At 57.8% G+C, this 15,100-nt stretch overlaps 1 protein-coding gene across 3 annotated transcripts in view; it reads left to right on the top strand.

Annotated features, from left to right (window-relative positions):
* Positions 1–14,848: 14,848 nt before the first annotated feature.
* The window catches only part of ASPSCR1 (ASPSCR1 tether for SLC2A4, UBX domain containing), a 26,560-nt gene continuing 26,308 nt past the window's right edge, over positions 14,849–15,100 (top strand). Inside the window, exon 1 of one of the 3 annotated variants that reach the window (XM_049635456.1) lies at positions 14,849–15,048. In XM_049635456.1, coding sequence (XP_049491413.1) covers positions 14,947–15,048 — 102 coding nt within the window. In that variant the 5' untranslated portion in view covers positions 14,849–14,946. The remainder of the gene's footprint in view (positions 15,049–15,100) is intronic. The other 2 variants (XM_049635452.1, XM_049635451.1) reach the window with 2 other exon arrangements.

The raw sequence follows: 15,100 nt of genomic DNA, 5'->3' as shown, positions 1-15,100 counted from the left end.
GCTGCCCGCGCCGGGCCCGGCGGAGGAAGCGCGGGCGGCTCGGCGTCGAGGCTCGGGGGGCCGGGCGCCGTCGGCCTGGGCTGCTCGGGCTCCGCGCGCGGCCGGCGAGGGCAGCGCAGGGTCTGGGTGCGCTGGCTCCGGCCCGCGCCAATGAGCGGCGGGGGCCGAGCCTGGGCGTAGTTTGCGGGGGCCGCGGCGGCCCGGGTGCCCGCGCGTTAGATGTGCCGCCGCCGCCGCCGCCCGGCTCGGCGGAGGGGGAGGGGGCCGCGCTCGCTCTTTTCTTGGCGGAGGCATCGCCTTTTCTTCCCAAACCGCAAGCCTGACGGAGGGGCCTGGCCTACCCCGCCGCGGCCGCCGGAGGCGCTCCCGGCCCGGCTCCGTGGGGGGCAGCGCGGCCCCCGCGGTCCCCGGCAGCTCCATTCCCCCCGCGGCCGGCCCGGCGCCGCCGCCGCCGCCGCCCCCACCCCCACCCCCGCCCCGGGGAGGCTGGAAGGGGCGGCGGGGGCCGAGGGGAGGGGGGACGCCACGGGCAGGAGCGGGGCTTTTCCGCGCCGGGACTCCGCCTGCCGCGCAGGGGCCGGGCCCGACGGGCCTGGGGGCGCAGGGCGGGCGCGCTCACCTGAGCCGCCGGGGTCCCCCCTCACCCTGCTGCCCAGGCCCGGAGCCGCCGGCGGGCGACCGGGGCCCCGGCCCGCACCCCACCCCCACCCCCACCCCCTCCCACCGCCCGCCGCGAACGCGCCCGAGCCCCGCGCTCACCGCGGCCGGCCCCGCGGCCCCGGCTCCTCGGCGTCGCTCGCCCTGCGCCAGCCCGCTGGGACGCCGGCTCGGCTGCGCTCCCCCTCTGGCGCTGGCGCGGAGCCGCCCGGGACTTTTATCCAGCGGGGCCCCCGGGATCAAAGCGACGGCGGACACAGGGCCCCGCGCCGAGGGGCCGGCAGCAGCGGCGCCGGGGCCTCCAGGAGGAGCGGACAGGTGTGGCGCGGGGCCCCGGCGCCCTCGGCGACCTGCGGGGAGGCACCGGGCGTCCCGGCACGGCGCCACGGGGGAGTCGCCCGATCCTGCGCCCGGATGGACGGATTCTGGGCGGCCCTGGGAGGCAGTGGGGCCAGAAGGGGCGCTGCCACTTACCGAGGTCGGCGGGCCTCGGGGTGGGGTCCTGGATCCTCCCTGCGTGAGCCCTGGCTGAGTGCTCCACGCCGAGGACCCCCAAGAACCTTTCCGTGCCCCAGCCGCCACTGGGAGATGGGGAGGGGAGGGGGCGAGGATCGATGAGCCGCCGGCTCCGTCTCCCCTCAGTGACCCCCCCCATGCGGCCCAGTCTGTCTGGCCCATCACCTCACCTTCCCAGCGCACCTCACCGAAGACAGAAGGAGATTCTTTCTCAGAAATCAAAACGGGGTGTGTGTGGGGGGGGCAGGTGTTTGCTTAGGAGGCTTCTACGGGTGGGTGGGGAGAAAAAAAAGCGTTTCTTCACCCTCCACACCCACAAAGTGCTGTGGACTGCTTTAGTAGACCTTTTCTCCTTTCCCCTCCCATCTACAGTCCAGCGGATGCCATCACGCCCATTTTAAAGATAGGGAACAGGCCTTGCCTTTGGGGACAGGGGTCCAGAACTGGGTTGCGGGGGGGCTTCCTGAGTCCGTCTCCTAATTCAGGGCGACGGGGAGGCTGTGTTCACAACCCCCCCCCCCGGGAGGCACCTGCAGCCCCTCCTGGGGCAGGAGATTAGAGGCTGCCACCCCACCCCAGCCCCCCTGGATTGCTGCTGGCCCCACTGCTCTCTGTCCTTCTCACCAGGCCCGAGGCTGAGTGCTGAGCTGTACACACAGCAGGCAGCTCTGGCTGGGCTCTCAGGAAGACCAAACAGGGCCCCTGAGAGCTGGTGTTGGGGCACTCGAGGGATGTGAGGTGTGTAACGGAACCCTCAAAGCCTAAGATGAGTCTTAGGGGCCCCAGAGGTTGGCCTGGGCTGGAGTCATTCAGCTAAGAGAGGGCAGGCTGTGTGATAAGCACGGGTCCTCCCCACGGGCACCTTCAGGGAAGCTGTGTACCCATTTTCCAGATGAGGGGGACTGAGGCTCAGAGAAGCTCACAGACGTGCCGAGAGTGAGCTCTGTTCACTCAAAAATCCACACTGGCCGTCCCACCCCCACGTGGTTGGGTCAGTTTAAAGGCTTGGGACTGGCCGGCCAGAGGTGGTAGCTTCGCACAGATTCCATCCAGAGGGATTCCACCTTCCCGCCCCCGCTGACTTAGGTATTGGGGACAACCTGCCTGGGAGCCCCCTACCTCTAGGAGCCCATTACTCCAAGTCCCAGGCGGGGAAGGTCGGCTTCCAGCTGGGTGGCATCATCGGGTTGGGTCGTGCCCCACACTGACCCGGCTCTGAGCCGTTTCCTGGCTGGGAGATCCAGGGCAGGACCTGTGACCTCTCTCTGTGCCTCCGTTTCCTCTTCTTTAAAGTGGGGTAATGACCGTACCTCTATCCGAGCTTCTCTTGTGGGATTATGGGAGCCCATGCGTGAAAGTGCTCAGCACGGTGGGCGGCCAGGACGGCAGTGGTGATTGCCAACGAAATTCCGGGACGAGGGGAGAGCATGTATGTTGTGCTCGCCGGTGTTTGCCGTAATGCGTTTTAGCCTGCACGTTGAACCAAAATGAGTTCTTGTTTTGGTTTATTCGACATAACTAGCAGAAGCGAAAAGCTTTCCCCAGAACGTTCCTGCCCGTCTGTCTGTCTGTGTCTCCGCCTTCGCCATCCCTGCTCCGTGCGATCCTGACCTGTCGCGGCAGTTGGCTGTGACACACTGACTCTGTCCTCTCCCTGCCGGCCCCCGAGGGGCCAGCTGTACCTTCTGCGCCCCAGACTCCCGCGCTCAGAGTTTGCAGCTCCTGCCCTCTGCCGGGTCCTCCCAGGCCAGCCGGCCCTTCGGGCTGCCCAGCGCTGGGCCTCCGCTTCCAGGCAGACGCACCCAGCCCCGAGGCCACGGAGGAGGGCAGACCCTCGGCTGAGCAGCAACGGGTCAGATACCGCCTCGCAGCCAGGAGGATGGGCCGCGGTCAGAAACACGGGAAAGGACAGGCATTGGCCGGGGACGCATGGAGGACGTGTGTGCGCCGCTGGCGGGAACGTAAAATGGGGCAGCCGCTGCGGGAGACGGTTTGGTGGCTCCTCGGTGGGTTAAACGGAATTATCGTGTGATCTAGCCATCCCATGCCCAGGTATAGTCTCAAAACAATTGAAAACAGGTGTCCCAACAAAAGCCTGTATGGCACCAGTACGTACAGTCGTCAAAAGGTGGAAAACCCGGACGTCCATCCACAAGTGAACGGATGGACAAGACGTGGTCTATACCATTCAGACATAAAAAGGAAGCATTGACACGTGCTTCGTAATGAGTGAATCTTAGCAACGCGAAGCCCGGTGAGAGAAGCCAGATACAAAGGCCACATATTTTATGATTCCGTTCGTGTGAAATGGCCGGAATGGGCGAGTCCACAGAGCCAGAAAGCAGACTGCTGGTTGCCAGGGCACGTGGAGGAAGAGGGAACGAGTGACGAAAATATTCTGAAATCGGTCGAGGTGGCAGTTGCACCTGTGCGTGAACTCGATGCCGTGGAATTGTATACTTTAAAGTGATTGGTTTTAGGTTATGTGAATTTTACCTGGGAAAAACAAACAAACAAAGAAACAAACAAACAAACAAACAAACCCTATAGCTCCAAGGGGTGTGACCCATGGTGGTCACCAGGCTGGACGTAGGACACCACGTGACTGAGGATGTGCTCCAGGTAGACTGAGTGTCCAGGTGGGACATTCTCCCAGGACATGTGATGTGCACCCCCCAGCTTGCTCACTAGGTGGACGTCCAGGGGCCCCACATGGTGGGGGACGGAGCAGCAGAACCCCCAGCACCTGCTCTCTGCCCCCCCCCCCCCCCCCCCCGCCTGGGGCTGGGTCTTGTATTGCCAGGTTTCTCACCTGTAAAGTGGAGACAAGAACAGCACATGCCTCCCAGGGGCGTGAGAACAGGAAATGAGGCAGGACCAGCAGAAGCCAGGGGGCATGTGATATATGATGGCTATTACTTTGGCGTGCGTGGTGGCCATCCCCGAGGGACCAACGTAGACTGAGGTCATGGCACCAAGGGCTCATGGAATGTCTGGAGGGTAGGAACTTAGGTTTGGGGATGAGGAGCAGGAACAAATCATCCTCCTGCGGTGGCCCACAGACCAAGGACGCCACAGATGCTGGATGTGGGGCTCGCCCTTCTCTGGCCTCTCCCCACGGCCACGTGCAGTAGACTTTGCTTTATTCCTGCCTCTTGGCTTCCTGGCTCCCATTCAGGGGGGCAGGTGCTTCCAGCTAAGCTCAGATCTGGCATATGCTCAGCTGCAAGGAAGCTGGGGAACTGAGAACCTGGAGTGGGGGTTTCTTTTCTTTAGGAGGGGTATCCCCAGACACGGTTTGGGGGTGCAGGGGCTGCCGCCTGGGCAGGAAGACATGGGGGAGGGAGCCGGAGACCTCAGGTGAGTACACGGGTAACTGATGGGAGCTGTGTTCCGCGTGTGAACATGTGCCCAATTCCTGGGAAGTGGCAGGCAGAGAATGAATGAACGTTTTGGGAAAAACAGAGCTAGGGCCCAAGCTGGGGCAGGTTCAGGGCCCGGGCTGGCCGAAGCCACTGAGGGAGAGGGAAGAGGGCGCGGTGGAGGGCAGTCCGTGGTGCGGGGTCCCACCTGAAACCCCGTGTGAGGCCTTTCAGACCAACAGCGCGGCCAGAGGGCCGGGCCTCCAGGACCTCCGGTCATGCGGCAGCTGTGGACCCGGCGCCCTTGCCCAGATGTGGGACCGCCCTACACCGCACGGCTGGCTCCCTCCTGGGGCCCCTTGAGGGCCCTGAGTCTGGCTTTGCATAGCAGGAGGGCTGCTCTGAGCTCCAGCTGTGGCCTGCCTGCCGTCTGGGGCCCAGATGCCGCCTGCCGGCCTCAGCCGCCTCGCCTCGCTCTCCACCACCTGGGCAGCTCCACACCCCAGCTGCTGGCCTCTGAGGCCCCAGAGGGCACACAATCCTGCTCCCCCCAGGGGCTTGCTCTGAGAGGAGGCCTTGCTCCCTGGCCAGGCAAGAGCCCATCTCCAGCTCTGAGCCAGGGAAGGGGCCTCAAGGCCAGAGCCTGCAGTCACAGAATCTGAACCCTCTTTTGGGTTCCCCCAGGGTCCCCCCTCCCCCATTCATTAGCAGGAAATCCCCCCTGGCCTCATACTCCCAGACCTCGATTAGCAAACCGGCTTGCCTGGTGCGGGGGTGTGTGGGTCTAGGCCCTTTACAGACACTTCTAGGCTCGATGCAGGGACATGTCCTCTCCTGAGAATCAGGTGGCCATTCGCAGGCCTGCCCTGAGCAGCCTTGGGATCACTTGGCAGAAGGGACCATATATATATCCCTTATCCTGGGATTGAGAGAGCCCAGGAATTAGAGCCCCATTCACGTAGGGGTGAGGGACCCAGGGCTGCGAGAGGAAGCTACATCATAGTGCCCCCTGTGACCGCCTCCCATCCCATCCCGTCCCATCCCAGCGAACAGAGGACCAGTGCAGGCTTTCCTGGCCCCAGACTCAACCCCTGAGGGCCTTGGGTCCCATGCACGGTCATTTGGCAAGACCTGATTGCCTCTCTGCGCCCCCCCCCCCCCCCCCCCCCCCCCCCCCCCCACCTCCCTGCAAAGCCTCAGCTGCCTGGTGGACGGTCCTGGCTGGAGGACCCTCCCGGACGCCGGCCTGTGGCTGCCCCCTGGGCTAACTGGAGTGTCAGGGCCCACCTGGGAACCGCCACCCTCCAAAGCTGGCAGGAGGAAGGGGATGGGGATGGGAGGTGCTTCTGGAAGATCTGTGGAGATGGGTCTTTCCAGGGTGTCGCAGGTGTCCCCAGGGCGCCAGCACGTGCCCCACCCCTGCCGTACAGGTGAGGAGGGGCCTGGGGAGGTCAGGCCCCATGGGGAGGGCCAGAGCCGGCTCCCCCTCGGCTCTGCCAGCTGCTGGCTTCTTTGCACCCTAATGAGCTCCAGGCCAGCTGGTCCCCATCCGTGCAGCCTGCTGGTCCCCAGTGCCGGCTGCAATAGCGGCTGCAGGCCAGGGAGGCCGGGCCATGTGACCTTCGGCCCGTCCTCCCTCCCACCCTGTGATCTGCACGTGGCCTCTAGGGAGGCAGAAACAAACCCTCAGATCTCATCACTGGGAACCTTTCAGCGCCAGCGACATCAAAGGGGGCAGCGGGGGCGGGGGCGGCAGATGCTTCTCTTAAAGGGCCACACCACTTTTTAATTCAAAGCAGATTCTGGGAACAGCTGTCTAGCTACCGCGTCCTCGTTGTCGGAGGAGGGAGGACAGGGGCCAGAAGGAGCGGGGAGGCAGCGATCCCTGCCCTCCCAGCCCACGGCATTCGCTGCTCAGAACCCGTGAGAGGGTAGGTAGGGACAGTGCTGGGGCCCCTCCAGATTTCAGAAGAGGGCACTGGGGCTGAGTATGTCACTTTGCCAGCCGGCAGGGTGGCGACTTAGAAACTCAACTGTTTCATGAAATCAATACTCTGATCATTCTAACACGTGTGTGTGTGTGTGTGTGTGTGCGCGCGTGTGTGTGTGTGTGTGTGTGTGACGTTCTTAGTGCCTGGGGACCACCCACCTTGCTCCATGCGGGGTGGGGGGGGGGGGCGGCAGGGACCCTGTTGGCTCACCTGAGCCCTGTCCCTAGGCTGTCTTCTGGGGGATGGGGCAGATGATAGGAAAACAGCTGCCCCAGGACCCTCATGACTCAGAGCAGAGTGGTAAGTGTGGAGGTCGCCCGGAGTCACTGTTTCATTCTCTGGGAGTGAGAAGTCACTGCCTTAACGATAACACAGATAATTTCCAGAAAGATCTATGTTGGAAAATAGATGAGGCTGGTTAAGTTAAAAATGCCATGTAACCACGATCGTGTGTGTATGTGCATGTAAACACACACACATATGTACATATATTTTTTAAAGTTTTTTTTTTTTTTTTACTTATTTATATTGAGAGAGAGAACAGAAGGGGCAGAAAGAGGGGGAGAGAGAGGATCCCAAGCAGGCTCCACGGCCCCCAAGCAGAGCCTGATGCGGGCTCAAACTCACAAACTGTGAGATCATGACCTGAGTTGAAACCAAGAGTCGGACATCTGATCGGCTGAGCCACACAGGTGCCCTTATACGTATCTTTTAAATGCATTTTGCTGAATTGTAAGTATGGCACCAGGCAGGGCCTCCCCCAGGGGCCCAGCACAAGGTGAACCCTCAAAAACTACTTGCTCCTAGAGGTAACAGGAGCTTTGTTTCCCAGGCCAGCCAGGCGCTTGTAACCTACAACATATGACCTGAGGTCCTAATAAAACCACATCATTTCTTTGAGCCATCATTTCTCTGGAAAATACAGCCTTGGCCCCATTTGCAATGCCCAGGAAGGTAACCTGTATGGCTCTCCTCCTCCCTCAGCATTTGGGTTGGGCCAGGCCAGGAGATTCTGTGCCTCCTGGGGCAAGGACCCCAACCTGGTCTTTCGGCCTGGCTCAGGGCCAGCGGAGGCCCACTGTGGGGCACTCACTGCCTGTGATGTGCTCTATGGCTTGGCCCCGTCTCCTTGGCAGTCAGGGCTGCTGCCGCTGTCCTTTTACAAGTGAAGAACCAACCCCCACCCTCCATGCAGCCCGGAGTTCATGCCCCGACCCCTCCCTAGGCTGTCCAGCTTGTGACCTCCCCTACAACATCCTCTTGGGGACGCTCAGCACTCTGGGTGCGGTGTATGGAGGTCAAACTGGTCCTCAAACAGGGTCATGTGGGCTGCGGTGAAAATAACACACAAGGGGACATCCGTGCCACCCGCTGGGTGAGAAGGAAGGAGGGGAAGAATTTACACCCATGTCCCTTAGCATTCCGATACATGCACTTGCTTATCTTTGCAAAAAGAAACACGGGACGGCTACCCCAGAACTGAAAGAGGATGGTTTTCTATGGGGTGAGTAGGCACGGACCAAGAGGGAGTGATCCTTTCTGACTGTCTTGTGTTAAACTTGCAACTTTTGATGCCCATAAATATCTTGTATAACCAAACATAGCATTCAATCAAAAAAGATGAAAAAAAGACCCTAAGATTCAGAAATAAATGAACCTATGTACCGGATGACCGTAACTGCACAGAAAAAGAGAATTAATTCAAATAAAATTTGAACACTATACTCTGTACTTCTTTAGCGGTATCTGTTCTGAGGACAAAAATAACTACAAAGAGATCTTGAAATTTCCTTAGTAGGTCGGTAGTTAATAGCCAGATTGCTGTGGTGATGCCGAAGCTATTTGGAGGGAATTTTGTGACAGAATGGGTTTTTTGTTTGTTTGTTTGTTTGTTGCTGTTTTAAATTTTTTTTTTTTTTGGGACAGAGAGAGACAGAGCATGAACGGGGGAGGGGCAGAGAGAGGGAGACACAGAATCGGAAACAGGCTCCAGGCTCCGAGCCATCAGCCCAGAGCCTGACGCGGGGCTCGAACTCACGGACCGCGAGATCGTGACCTGGCTGAAGTCGGACGCTTAACCGACTGCGCCACCCAGGCGCCCCTTAAATTTTTTTTTAATTTAACATTATTTATTTTTGAGAGAGAGTGGGGATGGAGGAGTAGAGAGAGGGAGACAGAAGATCCGAAGCTCGATGTGTGCTGTGACTACAAAGTCCTACGTGGGGCTCGAACTCGCGGACTGTGAGATCATGAGCCGAAATCAAGAGTGGGCCGCTTAACTGGCCAAGCCATCCAGGCGCCCCTTGTTTTGTTTTTTAAAGTAGGCTCCATGCCCTATGTGGGGCTTGAACTCATGACCCCAAGATCAAGAGTCACATGCTCTGCTGACTGAGCCAGCCAGGTGCCCTGGAACAGAGAACGTTAGTAAACACACTGATGTTACTGAAAACAAGCATTGTCACTGTGGGGAAAGGGATACCTGGTTGAACCATGTAGATTTGCTTTTTTTTTTTTCTTTTGTAGAATAAAAAATGGTTGAATATTGGTAATTTCATATTGTTCAACCAAATATAAATATGGAATGAGGGGAGAGGAAGAAGCCTGAGGTGTGGTTTGGAGGGAGAGACATTCTATGCCATCAGGACGCCAGCTCTGTCCCTGGCGAGGTCGTAGAAGGCAGAGGGGCTCCATAACGCTGAGCACGTTCAGCTCCAGGCCTTGGCTTCTAAAGCCCACTCCCTTCTCATGGAGACTGGGGCTTCCTTGAGAAATGGCAGATTTAAATGGCTGGGGCAGGGAACATCCTGGGTGAACCTAGGACATCTTGAGTGGCAGAAGTGAAGTGCTCAGAGCAGAATGGAAACACTCAAAAGGATGCAGGGAAGATGTCACTGAGAAAGGTGCCTGCAGACCAGCTCAGAGTATGGTATCCATGTTAGATGTCCCAATGGCGTGTAGAAGTTCGGTGATTTGTAAGAGATTGGCTTGGCTCTCGGGAAACACACACCGAAGCACTGAGCGGCAAAGGTGCACGGTATCCCCAATTTATTCTCAAATAGTTCATCAAAAACTTACGTATCTGTATCTACAGAGAGAGAGAGAGAGAATAAAACAGTGGCCGGCATGTTATAATTGGTGAGTCTAAGAGACACACAGGAGTTCCTTGTGTTGTTCTCGCAACTGTCTTCTCCTCTTCCTCCTCCATCTCCCCTCCCTCCTCCTCCCCCTCCTCCTCCTCCTCCTTCTTTTTTTTCTTTTTAATTTTTAAAAAAATGTTTTCGGGGCGCCTGGGTGGCGCAGTTGGTTAAGCATCCGACTTCAGCCAGGTCACGATCTCGCGGTCTGTGAGTTTGAGCCCCGCGTCAGGCTCTGGGCTGATGGCTCGGAGCCTGGAGCCTGTTTCCGATTCTGTGTCTCCCTCTCTCTCCGCCCCTCCCCCGTTCATGCTCTGTCTCTCTCTGTCCCAAAAATAAATAAAAAACGTTGAAAAAAAAAATTAAAAAAAAATGTTTTCATTTATTTTTGAAGGAGAGAGAGAGAGAGAGACAGAGCATGAGCGGGGGAGGAGCAGAGAGAGAGGGAGACACAGAATCCGAAGCAGGCTCCGGGCTCTGAGCTGTCAGCACGGCGCCTGATGCGGGGCTCAAACTCATGAACCGTGAGATCGTGACCTGAGCTGAAGCCGGACACTCAACCAGCTGAGCCACCCAGGCGCCCCCCCCTCCTTCTTCTTTAAAAAGTGTTTTATTTATTTTGAGAGAGAGGGAATGAGTGGGGGAGGGGCAGAGAGAGAGAGAGAGAGAGAGAGAGGGAGAGAGAGAATCCCAAGCTGGCTCCTCACAGTGAGCAGAGAGCCTGACGCGGGGCTGGAACTCACCAACCGTGAGATCGTGACCTGAGCTGAAATCAAGAGTTGGACACTAATCGACTGAGCCACCCAGGTGCCCCCTTGCAACTTTCTTCTAAGTTGAAATAATATAAAAATAAAAGTCATCCCCCTTCAAAAAATAAATAAATAAATAAAATGGGAGCATAGGAGCCAGCTTTAAGGAGGTCTCACTGGCTAAATTTGTATCAATTTGACCATCGAAAAGAATAATTGAATGGAAAAAGAATCTATGAATTCATATTAACATTTAAGAATTTGTTTTTAATTTTTTTAATGTTTATTTTAGAGACAGAGAGAGACAGATAGACAGAGCATGAGTGGGGAGGGGCAGAGAGAGAAGGAGACACAATCCGAAGCAGGCTCCAGGCTCCCGGCTGTCAGCACAGAGCCCGACGTGGGGCCCGAACCCATGAGCCCAGCGAGATCATGACCTGAGCCAAAGTCACAAGCCCAAGCGACTGAGCCATGCAGGCGCCCCAACGCTTAAGAATTTTTTTGGCATTTCTTGACCAAGAAAATACCTAGTAAATGTGAAGGAAATGATAAAGTTAGAAAGTCATGATTTTGCAATCATAAACGTAACGATGGATTCAGACACTAACCGTCAACTGATGCTAGAACCATTGGGTAAATGGTCATTGAAAAACATATTTACAGTCTCAAGGAACTACCCCACACATGGTTTATTCACTCTATGAGGGACCTTGGCCACGGAGGAAGCTGGCAGAACCCACCCTGGCTGAGTGTTCAGACTTCACTCCCCACTAACAGGACAAGCTGATGTCCTGGACCTCCTGATGGGCTGTCACCTTTGCTGCCTCACTGATCCGAACATTTAATCCCGGAAGGGCTGAGGCAGGACCAGACTATTGAACAGTCTAAAGGAAACGGGTCTGGGTTCTTACCAAATGCAAGTGTCATGAAAAATTAAAACAAGCAAAACAAAAGATCGAGGGTCTGTTGTGGATTAAAAGAGTGTAGGCAGATGTGATGAACAGACACAATGTGACAGCCAGCAGTACAGGACTATTTGGGGACAAGGGTAATTCTACAGTGAGATGTGTATTAGACAATATCCTTCTGTCCATGACTGTCTGCTTGGCGGGCGCAGGGGTGGGTTGTTGTTAAGTAGGGGAAGGTCCTGCTTCTTAGGGGGTGCTGCTGAGTTGTTTGGAAGGAAAGTGCCTGGATATTGTCAACTTACTTTCAATATGAACAAATATGCAGATATATACATTTATTTATTTATTTATTTATTTATTTGAAGAGGGGGTGGGGAGAGAGAGCACATGGGGAGAGGGACAGAGGGAGAGACTGAGAATCTTAAGCAGGCTCCACACTCAGTGCAGAGTCTGATGCGGGGCTCGATCCCCCGACCCCGGGATCATGACCTGAGCTGAAATCAAGAGTCGGACGCTCAAGTGACTGAGCCACCCAGGAGCCCCAGCACATATGCAAATATAAATGCACAGAAAGAAGGCAAATGTGACATGATGTTAGCAGTGATGCATCTAGAGGGACGCGTAGAGAAGGGCTGGAGAGCAGTACTTTATTAAGTGTTTAGCTTGTCTATAGATGTCCTTTTTTTTCAGTTTTCATTTATTTAAGTAATCTCTACACCGAATGTGAGGCTTGAACTCATGACTCTGATCAAGAGTTGCATGACTGAGCCAGCTGGGTGCCCCTAGAGGTCATTAAAATTATTTATTATTTATTATTTTTTAATGTTTTATTTATATTTGGGGGGGGGGAAGGGGCAGAGAGAGGGAGACACAGAATCCGAAGCAGGCTCCAGGCTCTGAGCTGTCAGCACAGAGCTCGATGTGGGGCTCGAACCCAGGAACTGTGAGATCATGACCTGAGCTGAACTCGGACGCTTAACTTACTGAGCCCCCCAGGCACCCGCAGATGTCATTTTTTAATTGAGAATTTTACTGAGGTGATTAGAGAGTCATGTGGAATCGTAAGAGATAATACAGAGCTATCCCTCGTGCACTTTGCCTGCTTTCCCACCATCACGGCATTTGGCAAAACCACGGACGAGATCACAACCGGGACGGGGACGTGGGTACTGTGTACCCCCCCTTCCATTTCCACGAGGGTCCCTGGCATTGTCTCCCTAGATCTACACCGGCTTCGTTCCCTCCCCCAACCCAGTGGCCCTAACGTCTGGCGACCCTTCGTTTGTCTACCATTTCTAAGATGCTGCCCTTTCCATAGAGCTGCATCCACGGAACTGGGATGCCCGTAGCCTTAGGGGACCGGCTTTTTCTCACGCAGCACACTGCCCTGGGGAGTCGCCCAGGTGGCTGTACCCGGAGCTCGTTCTTCCGGATTGAGGGGTGGTGTTCCGTGGCGCGGCCAGGCCTCCACGTGCTCAGCCGCTCACCCCCTGACAGACATCTGGGTCTAGGTTTGGGCCACCACACATAAAGCTGCTGTGAACACTGAGGTACAGACCTGCCCTTTTCTGAGATAACAGATTTGGAAAGAAAAACACGAACTGTAAAAAGATGCCCGACAGAGACCTAAGTAAAGACTCCCCTTCATGGCCTCGCATACCTCCCAAAGATGCCCTTTGACCCCGCAGTCTCCTCCACGGCCTCCGCCGTGACTGCTCCCTGGAATCTGGGTAGCTCAAGGCTGTGTCTGAAGTGCCCGTAGGAGGTGACGGAGCCCTAGATAAGTGTGCTGAGGTGCAGAGACGAGCTGAGGGCGGCAGGCACAGAGAAAGAAGCAGCCTCCCTCCCAGTAGAGCAAATACACGGCCCTAATGTGTGTGTTCAACCCTGAGCGTGCACACACGCTGAAGGCAGGTGAGGGGTTTTCCTACTGGGGTGGTGAGCTAGCACGTGCAGGACCTGGAGTTTTGGGTGTTTCCTGCCTTCAGAGGCTTGTCAAGCGTGGGTCTGGCAGACCAGGGCTCTGAGCCAGCATCCAGTGCTCATCCCCGGGGCTTGTTTCCATAGGTGCCTCGCTGTATACCTGGTCTGTCCTGCCTGGTCTGCATCAGGTCCGGCCCAGCCAGGCTACTAAGGGGAGGTGGTCTGCCCTGACTCTCCTACCTCCCATGGCCAGTGCCCCAGTGTAGATGTCACTGAGTCTGGGGTCCCCTGCCTCTGCCAGGCGAGGATGGGCTGCCGGAGGGGCAGGCACAGTTGCAGGGGACTATGTGTTTGTTGTACTATCAATGGTCAAACGGATATTTGCCGAGAACCTGTCCCATGCCAGGCTCTGCTCCACGCACTCTGCTCTGAGTCCCTGCACAGGGCAGGGCCCCAGGGCCGGGCCTGCTCCAGGTCGGGACAGCAGCAAACCAGTGAGCAAGCAGCAAAGTCCTGTCCCTTGGAGACAGGGGATCCCGAGGGGATGCCTGTAGGCTGACATGCTGAAAAGGCTGGGCTCAGGGAGACTTGGGGTGTACGGGCTTGGCCGCCACATTACTGCCGTTGGGGCTCCGATGGGTTAAAGAGTGGGGGTGGAGAGCTTGGCCAGGCAGTGATTAGAAATGCCCCAAAAGTGTCTGCTCACAGACAGTGAGGCCGATGTGAGCAGGCTGGAGTGGACAGCACGAGGTGATAGCAAGAGACGTTGTCTCTTAGCCAGCAAAGACCTGGCAGTGGCTGGTAACCGGGCTTGACCAGAAGACCTCCCAAGTGCCTCCCATGTGAAACCTCCAATGTCCTGTGATGCTCCCTGGCCTCAGGGGAGGGGCGTACTGAGGGCTCAGTGGGACACTCAGGTCACACTGAACATAAAGGACTGCTGCCTGGACAGTCAGGCAGGACCGTCAGGGGTGTCCCTGGAGTTGCCCCGTTTTCTTACATATGCATGCACATGTGTATTTGTCAGTATACGGGTACGTGTGAGATGAATGTGTCACCCACATGAAGGTGAGACAGCACCCACACAGGTGGGACAGTAGGACCCGACACGCCCCTCCTCTGCAACCTTCCAGACTCCCACTGCGCCCGGCTGCAATCAGGGCAAGCACCTAACACATAGAATGCTGGTGTCAGACTTGCTCTGCTCTTGAGCTCGTGGCCGGCCTTTACCCTGAGCCGGTCCCTGGCCTTCACACCACCCCCCAGGGCCGCAGGCGTAGGTGACCATTGGGGACTGGGGGACAGTGGGCAGGAAGGGGGGCAGGTAGGCGGGCACTGGGGTGGAGGAGCCAGGGTTGAAGGGCAAGCGAGGCCCAGGCCGGCCTGGGCGCGGTGACCCTGCGGGACCGGGAGCCCAAGCCTGGCGAGCTCGCAGCCCGCAGGGCCGGGCCGGGCCCAAGAGCCACGCTGCGCCCGTTGGGGTGCCCGCACGGGGCCACGCGGTATCCCAGCGCTCCCGCGCTCAGCGGCGGCGTCGGGGCGGGGCCAGGGCCGAGGGGCGGAGCCCGGACGCCGGGGCGGGCCCGGAAGCGTGCGCAGGCCCCGCCCCCAGGCCCCGCCCCGCGGCCGCGTGGCTCTGCGTCCGGGCTGTTGGCGATAAAGTGGTTTGACGCCTAGCCGGCGGCGGCGGATCACGTGAGCGGAAGATGGCGGCCCCAGCAGGCGGCGGGGGCTCCGCGGTGTCGGTACTGGCTCCGAACGGGCGGCGCCACACGGTGAAGGTGACGCCGAGCACCGTGCTGCTGCAGGTGCGGCGGCGGCGGCTGCGGCGGCGGCGGCGGGCGGTGGCGGCGGGCCGTT

Source organism: Panthera uncia, chromosome E1 (assembly GCF_023721935.1).
Source record: "Panthera uncia isolate 11264 chromosome E1, Puncia_PCG_1.0, whole genome shotgun sequence".
Lineage (NCBI taxonomy): Eukaryota > Metazoa > Chordata > Mammalia > Carnivora > Felidae > Panthera > Panthera uncia.
Note: the sequence above shows the minus strand (reverse complement) of the source record. Positions and strands in the feature narration are given on the sequence as shown.